At 38.6% G+C, this 21,981-nt stretch overlaps 1 protein-coding gene across 2 annotated transcripts in view; it reads left to right on the plus strand.

Moving 5' to 3' along the window:
* The window catches only part of TOX3 (TOX high mobility group box family member 3), a gene marked incomplete at both ends in the record, with an annotated part of 104,480 nt that overhangs the window by 57,094 nt on the left and 25,405 nt on the right, over positions 1-21,981 (plus strand). Inside the window, 2 exons of one of the 2 annotated variants that reach the window (XM_079723252.1) lie at positions 16,369-16,434; positions 20,522-20,776. In XM_079723252.1, the coding sequence (XP_079579378.1) occupies positions 16,369-16,434; positions 20,522-20,776 (321 nt within the window). The remainder of the gene's footprint in view (positions 1-16,368; positions 16,435-20,521; positions 20,777-21,981) is intronic. The other variant, XM_079723253.1, reaches the window with a different exon arrangement.

Raw genomic sequence — 21,981 nt, forward strand, 5'->3', positions numbered from 1 at the left:
CAAATTCCCTGGCGCATAGATGTTGTCAGAATATATTTGTTGCAAGAATGAGTAAATGAAGGAACAGTAAAAATTGATTATTGCTGTTTCTTTTTTTCAATATTTTTATTTATTATGTGCTTTGTGCTGATAGAGATTAAAGAAATCCTTCCTGGGAGCAGTTCCATTGAAATATATATAGTTTTTCTGATTACAGAACTAGTAGATGCTAACTTTAGAAAGCACACAAAAAAAGGAAAAAATTATGTCACACTGTATATGGTTTTGAATCATGGTTTTCTATTAAACCATGACCATTTTCCTACAACATTAAAACCACTTTAGAATTGTTTAAAATAAAATCCATGACATACAGCCTTTCTAGAATGTTTATATTTGATGCAGTATCATTCTTGGGAAGACCTTGTTTAGCTAATGGAGTTATGAAGTGTTGGAGTTCGTAAGGTTTGATGACTGTTAGGCTCCCTTTAAAATATGTGACATTGTGCTTATTGTCAAAGATACGTTTTCTACTTCAGTACAACTGCTACTTTGTAAAACTCCATGTTGTTATCTGGACCTTCCATCATTCAGATTTCTCAAGACCAGGGTGAGCATTCCGTGGTTAATATCTGTCCCAAATCAACTCTTTATATAGATCCAGATGGCCATCTACAACATCCACTTCAGGTTCTGCCATTAGAAATTAAATCTTGTCTCTTTGGTAAAGTTACTTTCCTTGTATTAAAAACTGCCCTGACTAGTAGGGGAAGCAACTTTAAAAACTTTTGCCCAACAGTGGAGAGAAAGCAGTGAGGGTTTCCTTGTAGCTCTTGTTTTCGAAAGGCACGTGCAGGGAGTTGATAGTTGTTCAATGCCAGAATGAGATGAACACTTGGTGTTTTGTCAGCCCTTCTTTTCTGGTCAATGCAAGGGTCAAGAACTTTGACTTAATAGAATACATTTCCTGTTATCTCTGGAGGGTTTATTTACCCATGTAGAAGCATGATCTTTTATGTTGAGAGTTTCCCTTTTATATGTACCTTTTCCCCCCTAGTTGTGCATTAGGATATTCAGCTTCACCTCTTTATAATCCGATGAAAGTCATTAAAACATGATGAAAGTGAAACAGTTTGGGCGGTAGGTGTAGTTTTTGAGGGCATGGTCTTTCTGTGAGCACTTATTTTGGGTATGGAGTGTTTAGACAGCACAGTGAAGGGAACAGCTCGTGGCCAGTACCAGATGGACATCCCTCACGGAATGTGTTCCTTATCCCAGGGGCCCTATTATACAGGGTTTATTTTCAATATTAATCTTGATATGAAGACAGCTGCAGTTCTTTAAAAACTCATACCCTAAATTTTTTTTTTTTTTTTTTTTTTTTTTTTGCAGTACGTGGGCCTCTCACTGTTGTGGCCTCTCCCGTTGCGGAGCACAGGCTCCGGATGCGCAGGCTCAGTGGCCATGATTCACGGGCCCAGCCGCTCCACGGCATATGGGATCTTCCCTGACCGGGGCACGAACCTGTGTCCCCTGCATCGGCAGGCAGACTCTCAACCACTGCGCCACCAGGGAAGCCCCCTAGTTTGTCTTTTTAAAGAAGTTTCTGAGCAAAAATTTCCTCCCCTAATAGATTGCATTTTAACTGTGGCTAGCAGGAGAATGAGTACATTTTTAGTTAGGATGCACATACTGTTTTTAGTTTAACATGCAGCCTAGCTAATATCCCTTTGTGATTGTTTTAAGATTTTTACATGTCTTACTTCCTTTGGGGTAACTTTTGCATTTACAACTTGATATAATTTGCCTTCATATAGTTGAGTCACTCTTCTGGAATAAAATTTGGATTTTGCTGAAGTGAGTAAAATTTGATATATGATTTAAGAATAGCTGCTTATAAATTGCTGTATAATCACATCTTTTTAAATTCATGCAAAGAAATGTTAAGGTAATCTTGAATGTACTGGTATATGACAACTGTTTGGGATTCCAAGAATAAAATGCTTCCCTTATTTAGGGATACTTAAATTCATGGTTATTTTATGTAAAATGCTAAAATAAGTTTGAGCTATACACCAGATTAACACTGACATCTTGACTGAATTCCATTATTTGTCTTCAAGATGAAAGCCAACAGTTCCTACTTTGAAGGGATTTTATTTTATGATTATGTTTAAAAAACCATTAGCCTCATACTCAAACTAATTGAAATATAGGCCTAGAAGTGGGGGGGAACCTCCTTTAAAAATAAATATAAGATATAAAATCTTAAGTTACGGATTTCGGGATAGCTGTTTGGGAGGAATGTAATTTCCCTCCCTCCTGCCCCAAGACCTTATCAGGAGTGGGATTTAGAGTCTCGTGTGAGCCCTCTCCTAGTAAAAGGTTTTAGATAAATAAGCAAACATAACTGGTAAGATACAGAGAACTAATGAAAGCTATACGATCGCCCATCTGGTAAAAAGTTGTCCCTGCAGAATTCAAGCAATCATAAAATCACAGAAAAATGTATGTAATCAAGATATTCTTGCAGTGTGAGCAAAAACTCCCAGCCCTACACTGTAAAACACTAGCCTTGACATGTTTCCATAGCCAGAACAGAAACAGGGTTCTCGTACACTCTTATAATTCCTTATCAAGTATCTGAGGCTTGTTCTTAAGCTTTTGGAAATGATAGATGTGAATTAATAGACATTTATAGACATCATATGTAATCCTGTTTGATTTAAATGATTATGTATTATGTATGCTGGCCAACTCTTATCATTGATGATTTTTGAGTTAAGTGGGCTTCCAGTATTTGGTGTAACAAATATGACTGAGACTGGAAAATAAACACGTTAAGTCACTTATCATTCTTCAGGAAGAATTTATAGGTTTATTGCTCTTTTTAAAATGTTAGCCTTAGAATAACATCTTAAACTATTTCTACTTCTTGACTTACTCAAAACAGGGAAAAAACACGCAACTGAGTATTTATATAAATGGAAAGCATCAGAGCTGACAACCAACTAGTTGATACATATTGGAAACACATTTAAGATAATCCTTAATTGCAGTCAATAATCTTATAAGTAGATATATCCAAAATCAGCATAATGCCCACTTGAAGAAAGAACACTGATTGTGTTTGGATAGTGTAGAAGCAATAATCCTGTAATATGTATTTTAAAATACTTTAAATAGCTTTTGTTTATGCTTAATGTATGAATTGATCTATATCAGGATTTCTCAGTCTTGGCACTATTAGCATTTTGGATGGGATAATTTTTTGATGCAGGAGCTGCTCAGTGCATTGCAGGATGTTTAGCAACATCCCTGGCTTTTACCCACTAGATGCCAGAACACTCTCTGGTCATGACAATAAAAACTCTCTCCAGTCAGGATCAAATATCCCCTGGGGGGCAAAATTGCCCCTGGTTGGGAACCACTGATCCGTATACCTGTGTATTTGTATCTGTATATCTATAGCTTTATCTGTATCTCTATATAAGCATATTTGTTTTAGGCACCCAAACATGATATGACACAGTTTAGGAGCATTAAATTTTATACTTTAGCGATCAAAGAGTGGAAGACAATGTAGAAAATCATTGATGTTTTGACGAAATTCATACTAACTCATAATTAGAGGGATTGATTGAAATTAGAGAACACGTTGTTTTACCTTTGGTTGGTAGAGTTTGGTTACTGAACTAGAGAAATGCTGTAATTAGTTGAAATGTTTTCATTTAAAAATACTGAGGAACATTTTGCTTAATGTGTGGTTCCGTTTTTACATTTGAAATTTCATAGGGTTGTGTGAGAAGCAAGGCCCGGGAGACTGATTGAAGGTATTCAGTATAAATATGTCATGTCATTAGAGACCTGAAAGTTTGCTTTCAGTGGAAAGTCTCTGAGGTCCTTAGTCTTTTGATTGCAGCATGAACTACAAAGTCTGGCAGTACAAGGAAAATAACTCAGATTTTATCTTAGATGACTTTCCATTTCTATTTTGTTTTAAGACTTGGCAGTGCTTTGGCAAACCCTCACAGTGGTTCACCTGAATTTGAAGTGGACTGAGTCATGTGCCCAAAAATAATAAATGGCTTAGCTACACACTGAAGCTGCCAATTGCAAGGACCCCTGAGTTGATACTGAGGCCATATCAGTTGAGTACTTCCTGTGGGCCAGGCCATGGTGCTGCAATGGCCAGTGGGTCACATACAGCCTCTGCCCTCGAGGGAGACATGAAAATGGATCATTTTAGCACAGTGTAGAGTGATGTACAGGTTGCCTCAGAGCTTGGAAGAAGAGAATCCAGTGCAGCCAGGGGTGGGCAAGGTGGTTGCAAGGAAGCCTTTTCCAAGATGTTGTTTTCTTTTTTTTTCTTTCGGTTTTATTGAGATATAATTGACATATAGCATGGTATAAGTTTAAGGTGTGCAGTATAATGATTTGACTTACATTATGAAATGATTATCACAATAAGTTTCGGGAACATTCATCATCTCATTCAGATACAAAATTAAAGAAATAGAAAAAAAATTTTTTCCAAGCGATGAGAACTCTTAGGATTTATTCTCTTAATGAGCTTCATATATAACATGCAGCAGTGTTAATTATATTTATCATGTTGTATGCTACATCCCTAGTACTTATTTATCTTATACTGGAATTTTTGACCACCTTTATTCAATTCCTTCTCCCCCTCCCCCCCCGTAACCACAAATCTGATCTCTTTCTCTATGAATTTGTTTGTATTTGAAGTATAGTTGACCTACAACACTATGTTAGTTCCTGTTACACAGCATAGTGATTCGACATTTCTGTGCATTTCAAAATGATCACTACGATATGTCACCATGAAAAGATGCTACATAGTTATTGACTCTATTCCCCACACTGTACATTTCATATCTGTGACTCATTTACTTTGTTTTGCAACTGGAAGTTTGTACCTTTTACTCTCAGAAACCTATTTCTATCCTTCCCCCACCACCTCCCCTCTAGCAGCCATCTGTTCTCTGTATCCGTGAGTCTGTTTCTGTTTTGTTATGTTTGTTCTTTTTTGTTGTTTGTTTTTTAGATTCACATATAAATGAAATCATATGGTATTTGTCTTTCCCTGTTTGACTTACTACACTTATCACAATACCCTCTAGGTCCACCCATGTTGTCGCAAAAGGCAAGATTTCTTTCTTTTTTTTTTTTTTTTTTTTTGCGGTACGCGGGCCTCTCACTGTTGTGGCCTCTCCCACTGCAGGGCACAGGCTCCGCACGTGCAGGCTCAGCGGCCATGGCTCATGGGCCCAGCCGCTCCGCGGCATGTGGGATCCTCCCGGACCGGGGCACGAACCCACGTCCCCTGCATCGGCAGGCGGACTCTCAACCACTGCGCCACCAGGGAAGCCCAAGATTTCTTTCTTTTTTATGGCTGAGTAGTATTCCATTGTATACTACTACATACACATCTTCTTTATCCATTCACCTATTGATGGACATTTAGCTTGTTTCCATATCTTGGCTATTGTGAATAATGCTGCAGTGAACATCAGGGTGCATATATTTTTTCAAATTAGTGTTTTTGTTTTCTTCAGATAAATATCCAGGAGTGGAATTACTGGATCTTATGGTAGTTCTATTTTTAATTTTTTGAGGAATCTCCATACTGTTTTCCACAGTGGCTGCACCAACTTACATTCCCATCAACAGTGCAGAAGGGTTCCCTTCCTTTTCTCCGCATTCCAAGGCGTTGTTTCCTGAGCATCTTTGTAGATGATACCTACTGTGTGCATCAGTGGATCTACTTATTATAAACGAATCCACACTAAAGTGCCCATGACAGATGAGAACTAAGTTGTTCTTCCTCCCAGCGATCTTAGAATTTATTACGAGACACAGGCCTTTCTAAACCCAACTGATGCACTACTGGTAACAGAAATTTGCATGTGAATGTCAGATCTTTTGGGGACAGGGCAGGGATCTTTCTGGTTCTTACAGTGACATCAAAGAAAGTAGACACTTTTTCTCTCCGGATTAATGGCTACTCTTAGCTCTCATTTCAGTACTTTTCAAGAAACCAAAACAGACCAAGCACGTCTAATTTACAAGTTGCTATCATTATATAAAAGATGCCCACAGTTTGCCAAATACAGTGGAAGACACACAGAAAAAACATTATTCTTACCTTCTGGAAGTTATACTCTGAATCTTTTCTTCTGTTTTTTGTCGGCTGATATTCCTTCTCCTCTGTCTTTAGTCTTTCCTCTACTTGCAAACATCTGCAAGTGTCCTTTTATCCATACAGCATGTCTGAGCTAAACCTCTCCAAAGAGCAGTCTGTACTTATTGGTTCCCATATCTACTCTCCCTCTGTCCTCTCTGCTAAGAATGCATGCATCCCCGTTTCTTTGTCTGCCAGGCCAACTTTATGACAAGTAGTTTTCTCGACCAGAGTGCTCTTGTCTCATAGGCAAGTTCCTACACAGCCTTCAAGACCTCCATTTAAATGGTTCCTCTTATTTGAAAACTTCTGCTGACTTTCCAGGGGGAGTGCTTTGCTTATATCTCTAGTGCAGCACCTGTCGTGTGGCGTCCTACCTACCTTTTCCATGAGAGCTCTTCTTGGGTAGAAACTGAGTCTTATTCACATATTTTTTTACCCAATATCTACTGTCTTTTATATTGTAGGCACTTAATAAATATTGCATGAAATGTTTCAGTGATCCATTTATTTTTCCCACATTACCAAATTCCTACCTTTCCAGGCTCTTCACTCTCAACTTTTTTTTTTTTTTAAATCACGTGCCTCTTCCACATAAGACCCTTTGCTGGGGGCTTTGTCTTATGTTACTTCTCCTTACGTAGCCCAGTCCCACCAAGTTCTATCCTTTCCTCCTTAGAAATGAGGAAACAGAAGCTCAGAGAGGTAACATGAAGCAACATACCTGATGATACCCAGCATGTAAGTGGTAAAGCTGGGATTTGAACTTGGATCTTTCTGGCTCATTCATTCACTCATGCATTCCACTGATAATACTGATACATACTTAACTGTGGGCAGCCATACTTACACTGGGACCAGAGGAAACCACGTGGAACCAGACGAATTCCTTGTCACCATGGACTCCGTTCTAGTAAGAGGAGAGACAGACAACTAAATGGGGTGAAGTCAGGCAGTGACAAGTCCTGTGAAGGGACATAAAGCAAGGGAATAGGCAAAAGACTGAGGATGGGGTGTATGTGGGGTTTGAACTTGTCCTTAAGATGAGTTCGGTAACTTGCCTACCATCCCATAACTAGCTCGGCGGGATTGGAGCACAAAGCCAGTTAGTCTGACTCATGATCTCAAAGTGCTGTCTGTATTTCATTCTTCCTTCTATTGCTTCTGCCCAGTCTTGGCATCTGCAACTTTGCACCAGGCTTGCCGTGTTAACTGGTCTCCCAGCTTCTGTCTTTCCTGATACCAATCTTGCATACCTCCCACTAGCTATGTGCTCAGGGGCGGGCTTTACATCTTTCTCGCTACCTCTTCCCTCCAACAAAATCCTTCCTGGACCTTCCTGTTCAGTGCATTTCAACATACTTAGACTGGCCTTCAGGGCCCTCCAGAGCCTGGCTGCAGATCATCTCTCCCAGCTGACCCCACCTTTCCTCCACACCTGACCCTCCCCTGCAGCCAGATAGGTCTCTGTTTGTTCCTGGAAAAAAGCCAGTACATGCTGGGGTCTGCAGCTTCCCTCACCCCAACCTCTCTGCCTGGGACACCCCCTCCTCCTGCCTTCCTCCTTGGTTCAAGACGTGTTCCTCGGAAAGGTGATTCCCTTTTGATTCCGTCTCCTAAACTTGCAGACCATTTGTCAGTGTCACTCACTGACCTGGCCCTTTGGTTGATAACTATTTTTGTCGTATCACCCTAACTGAATTGTCATCGCTTAAAACCAACAAACATGCCTTCTACTTCTACTTCTTGACGTCTTCAGAAAGGTAGATATAGCCCCAACCATATCCTTTTAATTAGCATCTAATAGGTACTCACTGAAGTGTTGGTAAGGCTTTTGGGAGGAAGTGAGATAAACTATAATTACACAAAAGGCACGGTCACTCCACAGCATATTTGGCCCCTTTTGGTGTGTATTTAAGGAAAATCAGGCCTTTTCCTATTTTCTGAATGTTGGTGATGCTCGGTTGCTGGGCCAGTCCCAAAGATTGCTCCATAAAAGAAAACTTGATTTGAGAAGCTTAGTACCCTCTCCTCTACCTATATTTGTTTTTCTGATATTAAACAAGTGCAGTTGGGTCTCAGAAGTTGTTGGGACTTTTTTTTCTTTTCTTTTCTTTTTTTCTTGCTCCTTCTAATTAGTCCAGATGGCTATGCAATTCACAGACTCAAATGTGTCCAGATCATGAAAATCCAAAGGCCTCCCTGTTTGGGTAGAGTCCATATGTTTAGGCATTGTTGTTTCTTGTGTGGGTCCACAGAACGTGTTGAAAAATCTAACAGTGGAACTTGCATTTCCTACTTGGTCCAAGTTAGGATGTTTCAGTCCTTCCTCCTGGTCATGAGGGGAGGGGAAGGGGGGTCACCTCACAAGTGATTACTTTTTCCTCTAAGCAAGAAAGGTAATAAGAGATTGTAAATAATTGAACGAAGCCTTTATTACTCTAAACACTACAGCCTGTGCTATATCAGCATTTCAGGAAGATCAGCAACCTATATATGGAAAGGGTTTTTTTTAAAAAGAAATTTCTACCCACTAGCCTAAAATTAATCAGGCTCATCGTTTTCAAGTATGAGTGTATTTTAGAGTTCCTGAGAAGCCGGTAAAAAAAAAATACAGATTTTTAGGTTCCTGCTGCCTAGAGATTCTGATATAGTAAATCCACGGTGGGGATCAGGTCATCTGCACCGTTACCAGGCATCTGCTTATTCCGTGGTCCCTAGCACCACGCTTTGAGAAACTCTGACCTAGACTACAAAGCAAAATCTTCAAAAAACAGGATTTTTTTCAATGAGAAAAAAATCAGCTATCAAATTTCATGCTCAAATTCTTGCCCCAGTGATGTTAGATTGTTGGCTCTCTCTTTTCTTTTTGCCTCTTTTTTCACTGCAGCTTGTTTTTGGCCACTGAAGGCATCCATCCTTAACACTCCAACCCCACCCACCTAGCCCTTTTTATCTTTTCTAGAAAAGGGTAAGTGCATTTGCTAGAATAAAGCTTTTTTTTTCAAGCTAAGTATCTCTAGTGTTTCAAATATTCATTTTATTAGAATGTATAATTCTTCCTATTACCACTTTTTCCCCATAGGCGTGGTTTTTGGAGGGACCTGTGGTGACAGATGCTTGGTTTCTCCTGTTCATTTGAATTTCAAGTGCTTATTCTGTGCCCTGCTTGGCTTGGAGGACAATTCTACATACCATCATTTCACATCTAGAAATTGATTCATCTGTTTGTTCATTCAGTTGAGATTTATTGAACACCTACTATTCATCAAACACTCTTCTTGGCACTGGGACATCAGTGTAAACAACAGATAACACATTCTTATTAAGTTTACAGTCTAGTGGGGGGAGAAATACAAGAAATATGTTGAAAAGTTATGGAAAAAATCGAGTAGGGAAAGAAGGGTAGAGTTCTAGAGGTGGAGGAGGGCTGCCAAGAAATTTTATACAGTGGTCAGAGAGAAGGTGACATTTGAGAAAAGACTCAAAAGGAGGGAAGTGAGCAAGCCATGGGGACACTTGGAAGGACAACAGTCTGGGCACAGGAAACAGCCAGTGCAAAGGCCCTGAGACAGGAATGTGTCCGGGGTCTTGAAGCAAAAGCAAGGAGGCCGGCAGGGCTAGGGTAGGATAATCAAGGGGGGGAGAACATTGGCCAAGGTCAGAGAAGAAATGGGGCCATTGTACAGACTTGGGCTTCTTCCCTTGGGTGAATGGGCAGCCACTGCAAAGTTTTGAGCAGAGGAACGATGTGATCTGCCTTGGATTTTCAAAGGATTCCTTTGGCTCTGTGCTGAGAATAGACTGTGGTGGGAGCATGGCAGAGCCAGCAGGACCTGCCAGGAGGCTGCAGCAGGGATTCAGGAGGGAACGGATGGCTGGGGCCTGCCTGAATCCTGTGGAGGGGTGGCAAGCGGTCAGCTTTGGATATAATTGGAAAGATGAGCCAACAGAGTCCTTTGATGACTTGATGAGGGAAGGGAGAGAGAAAGACTGGATTCAAGGATGATTTTTGGCCTGAGTCACCGGAACTGAGTCACTTCCCCATCAAAGGAGATGAGGAAAGGCTGCGGGTGGAGTGGTTTGGGGAGAGGATGAGGAATTCAGTTTTGCTTGCATGATTGAGATGCCTATTGACAACCAAGGGGAAGTGCTGTGGGCAATTGTATATATGAGTCCGGTGCTCGGGAGATAATTATCTAGGAGTTTTTAGCGTATGCAATGGTAAATAATATTTTTGAAAGTTTATTTCTTTAAAAAAAAATCTTGCTTTGTACTTGAACCTGTTAATGTGTGTGTGCATATGTATATATGTATGTGTGTATAATTGTATATATGTGTGTGCATAATTCTCTCAATATATAATTGTATAATTAGCAGAATTATGTGTGTATATGTATGTATGTTCTTCTGCTAATTATACCTCATAGTCCATTGTTTGCAGTTTTTTGTTTCTAGCTTATTGTTGACCCCCTAACCTTTGGTACAGACTGACTTTATTGACCAAGTCATTCTCTGTTTCCTGGTATGGCACTCCAAATTTACCTCTGATCATCATCAGTATTATTATCACTCGCCATATTGGGCTCGTGTTCACTCTTTTGGGCTTTCTATCTTGAAACAGATTACCACTGCTGAAAATGGTTAAAACTTGATTATCTCTGGTAAGTTCTTTTCCGCGGGGCAGTTAACAGAGGCTTCGAGAGTGTGTGAACTTAGCAGTGCAGCATTCTCTATCATGTGACCATGCTTGGCACACTTGATCCACGATGGCACAGTTCATTTGTGTAAGCAACTTGACAGATGTCCTTACTGAGGCATCAAATTGGATGGTGTCTGCTAACAAATCTAATGGGAAAAAAGAAAAGAGAATTCAAAGGATTATCTTTTTTTTTTTTTTTTTAGGATTAAATTTGTGCCATTTAGCTGTTTGATACCCTGTAGTTAATGCTGTTTTATTAGAAGCCCATACAGTTCTTCACATGGGTGTCAAAATAATTTCAGTGAAAATGATGTTGTGTGGACTCACCAGGCTGAAGTCTTCGTCTTGTGATTACAGATGGGTTATTGTCTGCTGTTTCACTGTCTTCCAAGCCTTTTGCTGGACGAGCTAGACTTAACAATCTCCATTAATTTACTTTGGCATTTCACATGGCTCGTCAGGCCACAAACACGATGGTCTTTAATAATTTTTTTTAAATCCTGCAATGCTCCTTTTTAATTGATGTCCTTCATAAATTGTATTTGCCAAAGCTATAATTACTCATCAAGCAGTGAAAGCAAACCTACCTCCAAGTACAATGAAGATGTTCTTTTGTGAAATTATTAAGATACAGAAGTTCGACACGCAGAGTAATTGTTTTAGCTCTGCTTTATAATTATATCTTTTGAGAATGTATCTTTGGGGATCACACCTATTAGAGCCTATCAAATTGGAAGGGACCGATCATCACCAGCGCACCTCATAAATGCCCCTGCCTCACAGTGACCACTTCCCAATATATATGAGGCCTTTAAAACAGTTGGAATTGGCCTATTTCTTTCATAATGTTTTTAAATGCTCTTTAGAGTGGTTAACTCTCTGTTTCACCTGAATTTCATTTAATTTATTTGAAATATTTTGTTTTGACTCTTGAAATCGCATAGAAGAACCTTATATCATTGGGTAGGGGATCCTGGAAGGAACATCAGTGGAGAGTTACCATCGAAAAAGTTTGGAAATAGGCCAAATCAAGGTGACTTAGAATCGCATAGAAGACCCTTATATCATTGGGTAGGGGATCCTGGAAGGAACATCAGTGGAGAGTTACCATCGAAAAAGTTTGGAAATAGGCCAAATTAAGGTGACTTAGAATTGCATAATGTAGAAATTCGCATTTAGTTGATTCGCAAAATGCGTAAATTTTACCATGGTGCAAAATTACGATATTAGCTTTTATAAGAAGGATCCAGGGATAGTAAGAAAGTACTGTCAATAAAGGATTTGGAACGAGGTTTCCCAGAGTGTGTTCCCACGAGGTGTCGTGGGGGAAACGAAAAGGAAGCGCTCCACAGCGAACCTGGGAGAGAAGTTTACCGTCTCCCACTTAGAGTCAGGTGTGTCCAAGTAGGAACCTTGCCGTCTTCTGTGTCATTTTGTCTCCAGTGTCTTGCATGTTGTAGGCATAGAAATATTTGCTGAAGAGTGAACTGCAGGACTTCTCAGAGCCTTTAACTTTACAGCGAGCACTGTGACTCATCCAAGAGAGGGCGGTGATCCGCAGCCTTTCCCAAACTTATTGGACTTTGGAACCCTTTTCTTGAGGAATGTTTTACTAGACTTAGTAAACGAGATACCCTCTGGGCAATTCAAGCTTTGAGTAAGATCGTTAAAAATAAAGTTTTGAAATTGATCACTGAGTGAAATATTCAAGTTTTTTGCTGCGATTGGAACCTAAGTGATACAGATTATGCAGCAGGAGGGATGTCAGACTTCATTGCTTGTATCTGTGATTTGGGGCAAGTTGCCTGACCCCAAAAAGCCTCAGTGTGTTCATCTGTAAAATAGGGATAGTAATTATATTTCTCTAACTGGTTCTTGGGAAAATAAATTACATTTGGTCCCACTCTGGAAAGTTAAATGAAACTATGTAGAGGACTTCACTGGGTAAACCCTTATTATCATTATCATCATAAAAAAGTAAGGGATAAAATTGCTCCATTTACGATGGTTGATTATGATACACTGAAGTTAAAATGCGATCGACCTTTCTTCCTCTCTCCCTTCCTTCAACAAATAGTGGAGGGCTTCTCATATGCCAGGCGTTGTTGTTAGTTCTGAGGGAGACAGCAGTGAACACAGTTAAGGCCCCTTCCCTCGTGGACCTAGGGTTTTTGTAATATAATGTGTTTACCGATGTCATGGTCTCTTAGAACATAAATTTAATTGTACACAATTCAGTTAAAGTTAACTGTTCTGAGGTCATTATATTAGAGATCCACCCCAAAGGATCACTTTTTCTCTCAGAATTGGACCTGTTCTTACATGAAACAAGCAACACAAGATTCAGAGGTCATGTTTTAAAAGAAAATAAATAAAATTAAGCTAGCATTACTCAATAAGGTAAAGCCAGGGAAACGTGGGATCCCTTTCTTCCCGATCAGGTCCACCATGGCAGTCGGGTGGCCAGATTTAGCAAATAAAAACATACAACATGCAGTTAAATTTGAATCCCCCATAAATAAAGAATAATTTTTTTTTCTATAAGTATATCCCAAATACTGCAAGGGACATACTTATACTAAAATAAGAAGTGGTATATTTAAAAATGAAATTTAACTGGGCATCCTGTATTTTTTTTTTTCTGAACTACTCTTCCTCTCTAAACCAGGGCCCCAGCCCCCTGCACAGAAGAAAGATGATTGCAACAAGTCAACGTCTGAATCCATCTGTGCAGAGGAGATATTTTACCCCAAACAGAATAGGAAGCTTTGCTTCCATTTGAAATGATTTATAGCTGTTCCCGCCTGATCGCCGAGTGTTTCCAAATTAAAAGCTATTAATTAAGGCCTTATATAGATACAAAAGATATGCGAGGAGTGCTTTGTAATTCCAGCTCAGTACTTCAGGTGAGAGCTTTTCAAATTACGTGGACCACTGGAGCCACCTGCTTGAGGAACCACGGTGGGAGCCGTCTCGTGGCTCATCAGCACGCCACCGTGCCAGCGTTGTTACTGATTTTTCTCATTTCTCCAGGGCAAATACTAATTAATGGATACAATTCACAGCTGATTAGCTGTGGTTTCTTCAGTAATTACATTCGCATACTAACTGTTCAGAAGAGGATTTCTAACCCAGTTCTTATTTCACTCTAAGCTTAATTTGTTTTTTGAATTGTTTAGGCCCTTCTTTAATAGCCATTTTATTTTTCTTTGTTGTTTTAGGTGCTATTGGATAATAAGTGAGTTTAATCTTTAAAAAAATGCTCTCTGATAATGAGCTGTTTGCCTTAAATGGATGTCTAATTCCCCAACAAAACCTACATTTAAATAACAGTAAAGTTGTGATACAGGCTTTCAGGAATTGGTACTCAGAATATACATCGTGGCCCAAGTTCTCATAAATCTCCAAAAAGAACATTCTAAATGGAGGCCCGAGATCTTAACTCTAAAATCATCCATTCATCAAAAATTCCAAGATAGAAACCTATACCTTTTCTTGCATATATTTAACGTTGTAAAAAAAAATGGGGGTGCTTCCCTGGTGGCGCAGTGGTTGAGAGTCCGCTTGCCGATGCAGGAGACGCGGGTTCCCGCCCCGGTCCGGGAAGATCCCACATGCCTCGGAGCGGCTGGGCCCCTGAGCCATGGCCGCTGAGCCTGCGTGTCCGGAGCCTGTGCTCCACAACGGGAAAGGCCACAACAGTGAGAGGCCTGCGTACCGCAAAATAAATAAATGAATAAATAAAATAAATAATGGGGGAAAACTGTGTGTGTGTGTTCATGCTCCTGCTCACATGTTTCTTTTTATTTTTTTAATTATTTTTAAAACACTTTATTGAAGTATCATGGACCTACAAAAAAAACTGTACATATTTCATGTATACAACTTGATGAGCTTGAAGATAAGTATACATTTGTGAAGCCATCACCATGTGTTTTTGATATCACATGGCTTCAGAGAAACTAGATAAAGGGCTTTCTTAAATGCTAACAAATACATCTTTCATAAATCCTTATAAAGATACTTATCCAAATGAATCTGAGGGCTCGTTGTGTGAGGATGTATTTAGGTGTGATTTTACAGGGTGGGATTTTGCTTCTGTAGACCATAACAAGAGTTCTGGAACCCTTAGAGCCTTCCGTATAAATCCTGCTTGGTTCTTGGATCCCTGACACGAGAAAGTGCAGCGTGTCAGTCCCACTTATGTGCACGAATCCTACAGGTTCAGAGTCAGAGGATGAGAGCCCCCCAGAAATAAGTGCTTGTGGGTTTATTGGGAGGAGGATTATGTGGGTATTTCATATCTATGTGTCTGTATCTATATTTACTCTCTGTATTTATCTGTGTGTTTGTATCTATCTGTGTACCTATCTCTTTGGGAAAATTGTGCCTTTTACTTTAAATAATTACTAGCTCTATTTATAATAGAGAATGGATATACATTTCACCCTGTGGAGACCAAACCTATGTGTTATTTGATGCATGAAAGGAAGGAAATAATACACTTTATAAAAAGAAGGGCATTCTTTTACCATTTAAAAATCATGAAGATAATATAGCTCCGGATAATTATGCTCACAGAGCCTTTCCACATTGCCAGACTGATAAGAGAATGTTTAAAGCAACAAAACGTTCCTACTTAGACCATCTGAACCTGAAAATACGTTTCTGCCAAAATCCAAGTTTTACATTTTGATAACAGGTCTCTAGAAGGAAAGGGCTTATGTCTGAAATGCTGATATAGTCTTATTTGTGATGGCCTGAATGGGCTATTGTGTTAGGGAATTAAATAAAAATTGCTGTGTTCATAGGATCCCGCTTATATTTTAAACCTCTTTGCACTTAATGTTACATTGAGAGATTAAATACCACTGTTTTCAACAGCTCTGATGGATATAGATATCGTTTTAAACTCTGGAGATTTAAAAAATACTCTTTAGTCTTATTATTTATTTATATTCATGCCACACCCCATTCACGGGAAAATAGAATTTGAGTCCTGGGAATTGAATTCTATTCACTTTAATTCACATTTTAACCTACCCACACTTGTGACATCTGTTCTTGAAAAGTAAGCTATGAAATCCCAACATGCTTTAAAAATGTGTCAGGGTGATTTTCTTGGAAACTCTTTTCCTGCTAACCTCTGACAAATGCCAGTTCGATAAACAACACCCACTAGTGACCAGTTGGCCAAATGTTTACAATTGTCTCCCTTTGCTATTAGTCTCGATGAGAAACAACACTATTTTCTAGAATTACCGCGTTAGCTTAACTCGGTGCTTTATTTTCTGAGGGAACCAGCCGACAGCATGTAGCATAGCGCTCTGAAATCTGTCACAGTTCACATTTGGTCCGAGTGAAACCACCCTTTTATCTCATAACACCAACATTCTTTCCAAATCCCATCTGAGCAGTAAGTAAACCCCCAGAATTCTTTATGATGCTGCATATTAACATAAAACGATCTGTTTTCTTTCAGTTTGGAAGTAACAATAACTACATGAATATGGCTGAAGCAAACAACGCTTTCTTTGCAGCCAGCGAGGTAGGTGTCTGCCTTAATGTATCTGTTCATGTTTTGTGTGTTATTTAGATCATTTAACAGGCTGGAAGGCAAAAGCCAAGTATTGAATTTATCTTGTTATTATGTGGCACGAGGTAACGACTTCGGAGGAAAAACGAGAAAAACTTATTGGAAGAGAAAATAACCTGACAAGTCTTTATCACTTGTCCATAGGCTGTTAGGAACGTTAGTAATTCACATACACATCTCTTGATGAAAAGAATATAGGTGCAAGCAAGAGTAAATATATAAGAAAGGATGGAATATCTATCCAAACTATATTTGGAAACTAGGATGGAAGGGACTCCTAACAGGAAATATTTAAATTGCACACAGCTCTGGGGATAATTTCATTAAGTTGACATGGTTTGGGAACAGTGTGGCAGAACAGTATTACAATTTCTGGGGTCTTCAGTGAGAGTGGTGTAAAATGAGTGTTTTTGTTAGATTCCCACACCCGAGTACAGTGCCTGGCACATAGTAGGTGCTCAATAAATATGTATTGAATGAATGAATGGGCACACTCCAAGACTCGGCTATAGCTAGGAAAATCAGTCGATGGATTTGAAATGCAACACCATGGTGGCTCTGAGTTTGTCTGCAGTTTACCAGTGCCCATGGAACAAACATATTTTTGTTGCTGTTTTCACTGCCTTCCCTACTTAGTGACTTAAGGCTGCTGTCTTGGTCTCATTAGCCTGCCCTCCAGAACAACCTCCATCTTGATTAGATCAAGAAAGAGCGGGGGCGGGGGGGGGCGGGGGAAGAAAGAGCGGATATATGTATATGTATAACTGCCTCACTTTGCTGTACAGCAGAAAGTAACACAACATTGTGAATCAGCTATACTCCAATACAAATTTTAAAAGAAAGAAATGGTTTCTTAAAAATGGTAGACTGTGTGAGATTTAAGATTTTAAAACAAGAACAAACAGAAGTGAAATTGGTCCAAATGGAACATTTCCTCTTGTGATTCCTGTAATAAAAAGTCTTCATTTTCCAAATACATTCAAATATAGGAAACTGGACCAGCTTGACCCCAGAGAATGAAAATCATAATGGCTTTGTAAATGATCTCAGTTACAGGGAAGCAAGTGGTATGGAAGAAATTAACTTGGAGAAATTAGTAGAAAAAGTTGGGGAATCGAGAACTAAGGGTATCCGCAGATTAATCATTTTTGCAGTGACCATCATCTCTCTAACCAAGGATACTGCCTAGATAAGGGAATATTGTTTGGCACTGGCTGCTGTGTTGTTTGTGATAATGAGCACAAACCCCATCTGTAAGGACAACATGATGTTTCATTCTGTAGGATTTTTTTCTGTACATTTGAATCAAACATTGATGAAAGCTCTACTGCCAGCAGCTGTTCAGAGACAATTTAATTCCAGCTGTGATAATTCACCGTGTCAGACATTGGCTGTTATATGTTGATACAACAGTTCTCCAGATTTGCATTTTTATCAAAAGGAACAAATGTTTTGAACATTTCAGTACAGATGGTATTTAATCATGTACATACTACTTTAACATGTACAAGGTAAACACTGGAAAGTCAATATCTGTAAAAAGTAATCATATAAACTCTAACTGATTAATCTGATATTGGTCATATGGCATAGTTGCAGAAGTTAATGTCTTTTTCTTTGGTTGCTGCCATACTTGGTTATTTTTATTATCTCAGATAACCAGTGTTGTGATTACTCTTTTCTCTAAGGAATGTTTAACTTTATATTTAATGGATTACCCCTCTTTAAAAGTCATTTAAGATTTTAGCATTTTCTTAGTTATATAATATAATATTATGGTATTATTTTATTAGGTTATGAAATAGTAATATATTAAATTCTAGCTCAAAGTTAATTTGTCTTTAAAAAAATATACTGGAGGAACACATAATATGTAAGATCTCTCTTTATTCCTTAACAAAAATAAAAATGACAACCTCCTTAATTTTAACTGCCTCACTTAAGACATGTTAGAATTTAAGAAGTAATCTTATATAATTATTTCACTGTACATCTTTTCTTGAAAAAATAAAGCCCAAGTAAATGTTAATGCACTACGTTATAGTATGTGCCTAATTTCCCAATCACTGCCTTAAAAGTAAATTTATTTGTTTTTTTAACATTTTCATGAGTACAGACTAATTCAGGAAGACTTTAGATTTGATGCTGTAAAGTCAAAATTGTGCCTGAAACCGATCCCCTTCCCATAGATATCGCCCTGTAGATAACACTACTGGGACCAGGATGCTTTGAGTTTGAAATTCACACATTTGCTTTATGTTTTCTGTCTGTGTCATGATTACCCTGACCATTTTTAAAGTACTTTAAATATTTATTGAAATAATATTTCAAGTGTTAATTACAGTGGTAATGAAAACAGCCAAATGCCACATATCAAGAATGAGTGTTTATCCGTATTGTTAATGTGATATGTTAGATTTCATTAAGCAGTAATGGGGTAGCAAATGAGTCACAAATTACAGTTGCATCTGTTACTAGACCACATTAGTGCCAAAATAACGGCAAATGCAGCCATAGGGTTACATTCATTAGCCAGCCACGCTTGTGGCCAATTCATCCCTTTGTGTTTGAGAACTCGGGGTACCACAGTCAGAAATTGACATCCTTGGGGGGTCATTATTAGAATAAATATGTCAGAAAATCTAATATTTCATTCTAGCTTTCAAATGTGTTATTATGCTCTAATGTTTTGCATCTATTGAATCTGCTAAGAACTTCAAGATGTTCAATTGTCCGGCCATAGACTCCCATAGCTGGTGACCTCTTTATTTCTGGTGAGATACAAATAGTAGTTGACAGGTTCTATAGGCAAGAAATGTTTTTTTTCCCCCTTGTGTTTGTTTCTGTTTTCTCTCAAATGGTTCTTAAGTTACACCATCATTGATAGCTTGAAGAAGGATGATTTTCAGCTCTTAATTAATTCTTTTAACCAGTTACAACAGATTCAAATTATCTGGCACCAATTCATTCTTCAAAAAATGCTATTAGTAATAAATGAACTATAATGTTGACCCTCTGAGCTAGGAATAAAAAGTATCTGAGCTGTCCCTGAACCCCTTCATCCTACCAAAAAAATATTCTAGACCTTGACCCTTCTCCCCACAAAATCCAAGTTCTATTTTAAGAAAGACAATTCATGGGGTTCAGCAAGGCAGCCCTGATTTGCATCCCAAGGCCCTATGTGAAAACACTATCTTTAAGAATCTAAGTATCTGTGAAGAAAACAATGCATTATTTACTTAGGTCTTGAGAAATAACACTTGTCTAGGTAATTGAGCAACACCCATGGAATTAGAACATTTCTATCAATATATCTCTATGCTCGTTCTATGGTCTATAAAAGCTGAAGACTGGAAGAAAAGTGTTCTGATAAATACATATCAAAATCTTCCTATAAAAGAAAACAACTCTCCTTACAATTTAAATAAAAGCCGTGGATATATGTACTCTGATAATCCTTATATGAAATGCTGTATTACAAACAGTAACAATTTCCATGGAAGCATTCATTGCACTTGAGAATATACCAATAAGGAAATTTAAAAAGCAAACCATACCTTCAATATCACTTGTTTTATATGTTGTGGCAGAAAGTAAATATGTGTAATGTTCACTTCTGGATTAATGTTGTGTGTGTGCTCCACAAAATCGTCAGCATTTGATGAAGCATGTGGATAATGTAAGCGTTTGAGCCGTTTCACTAACATATCAATAAAGTGGCAATTTGTTATATAGCCAAATCTAATGTTGCTGGTGCTCCAACTAACAACAAAGACAGATGTTGCTAATTAAGTACGCATTAAAAAACTGTTAATACTGATACTCCATTAAAATCATATGATAATGAGACTCAAATCTTTAATCAGAATGATCAGCAAAACTTTATATATGGAAATCTGTGTTTAAGATATTTTCATTTGAGAAATAAATATTTGGCCTAGCTATGTAGTATTTTCATGTGAAATCTTTCTTTTTCCCTCCAAGGAGAAATAAGATATAGGAAGAGAATATGAAGATATCTGTATTTTGTTTCCTTTAGCAGACGTTCCATACACCAAGCCTCGGAGATGAGGAGTTTGAAATACCCCCGATCACGCCACCTCCAGAGTCGGACCCCGCTCTGGGCATGCCTGATGTACTTCTACCTTTTCAAGGCCTCAGCGATCCGTTGCCTTCCCAGGGAAGTGAATTCACGCCCCAGTTTCCCCCTCAAAGCCTGGATCTTCCTTCCATTACAATCTCAAGAAATCTCGTGGAACAAGATGGCGTGCTTCATAGCAGTGGGTTGCATATGGTAGGCAGCAAATTTACTGCTTGAAAGTGTTTTAGTTATTGTTTGTACTTCTCAGGGTAAAGATCTGAGAGCCCATGTTCTAAAACATGCTCGTGCCTATCCACCAGAGGACGTGTGGATTTTTCCTCCCAATGCCATTTAAATGCAGGTAGTGGATTAATCCCTGGTGTGGGACAAGAGCGTGCTGGGTTGGTTGACTTGAAAGAGGAGGACCCAACAAGATCCTTCTGGTTTGAAATGAGTTTCTGAGAAGTCTGATTCATTGGTTTGAAAGCAGCCCATCTTCCCTTGCCTTTGGTTTGACAAAGAGGTGTACTTGAGTTGAAAGTTTGCCCAGGAGAGTTTTTAGAAATGGAAGCCCTTATCAAGTGCCTGGGTCTTTTGCATTTGTTGGATTAAAGCATCACATTTATGATACATGCTTTGCTCCTACCTGAGATGAAATATCAAACTGTGGTACAGAGAAAGGGAGAAAGAATAATTGCTTATAACCAGCAGAGAAAAATATAGAGCGGGTTATTGTGTGAAGTATACCTAATTGTGGTATTTATTGTCGTAAACATCAAGTAAGGCCCTCCAGAGAGCCAAGGTTACTAATGCAATAATTTTGGTTCTGTTTTTCTTAGTGTGCAATTATAGTTAGCAATCACCAGAGTAAATCTGCTTACGTATTTTAAACTCATCTGCTGGGATTGTTTTTTTTTTTCTATCATAGTATATAATGCATTTGTGTCTATCTAGGTGAGGTACTAGGCAGACATTTTAAAACAAGATTAATAGTTTATAGGGCTTTTTTTTTAACCCTGATAAAATGAAACAGATGTGTTGGTATAACAAAAAACAATTCCTATTACTTGTTTACATATTTCTGTGCACGTTATGACCATGCCAGCGACGTTTATTGGTTTCATTGTTAATTCCCCAGATAACAACAGATGATTGCCAAATATGTAGTGGATTAGCAGTGCAAAGATTCAGTGTGCTCTCTGAAATATAAGATTACTTTCCCAAATAGGATTGCGGCAACATAATTTTCTTTGCCTGTGATCTTTTGTGTTTGAGCTGAACATCAGGGTTTTTATTTTTACTTTTTTGTCAGAAAAAAATGCAGGGAACAGTCGGGAAATGGTCATTAAGTATTCATAAACGTTCCTCGCCATCACAAATAATTGTTTCCTGTGGACTTTCTTACATTTTTGTCCCTT

Source organism: Hyperoodon ampullatus (assembly GCF_949752795.1).
Source record: "Hyperoodon ampullatus genome assembly, chromosome: 18".
NCBI lineage: Eukaryota > Metazoa > Chordata > Mammalia > Artiodactyla > Ziphiidae > Hyperoodon > Hyperoodon ampullatus.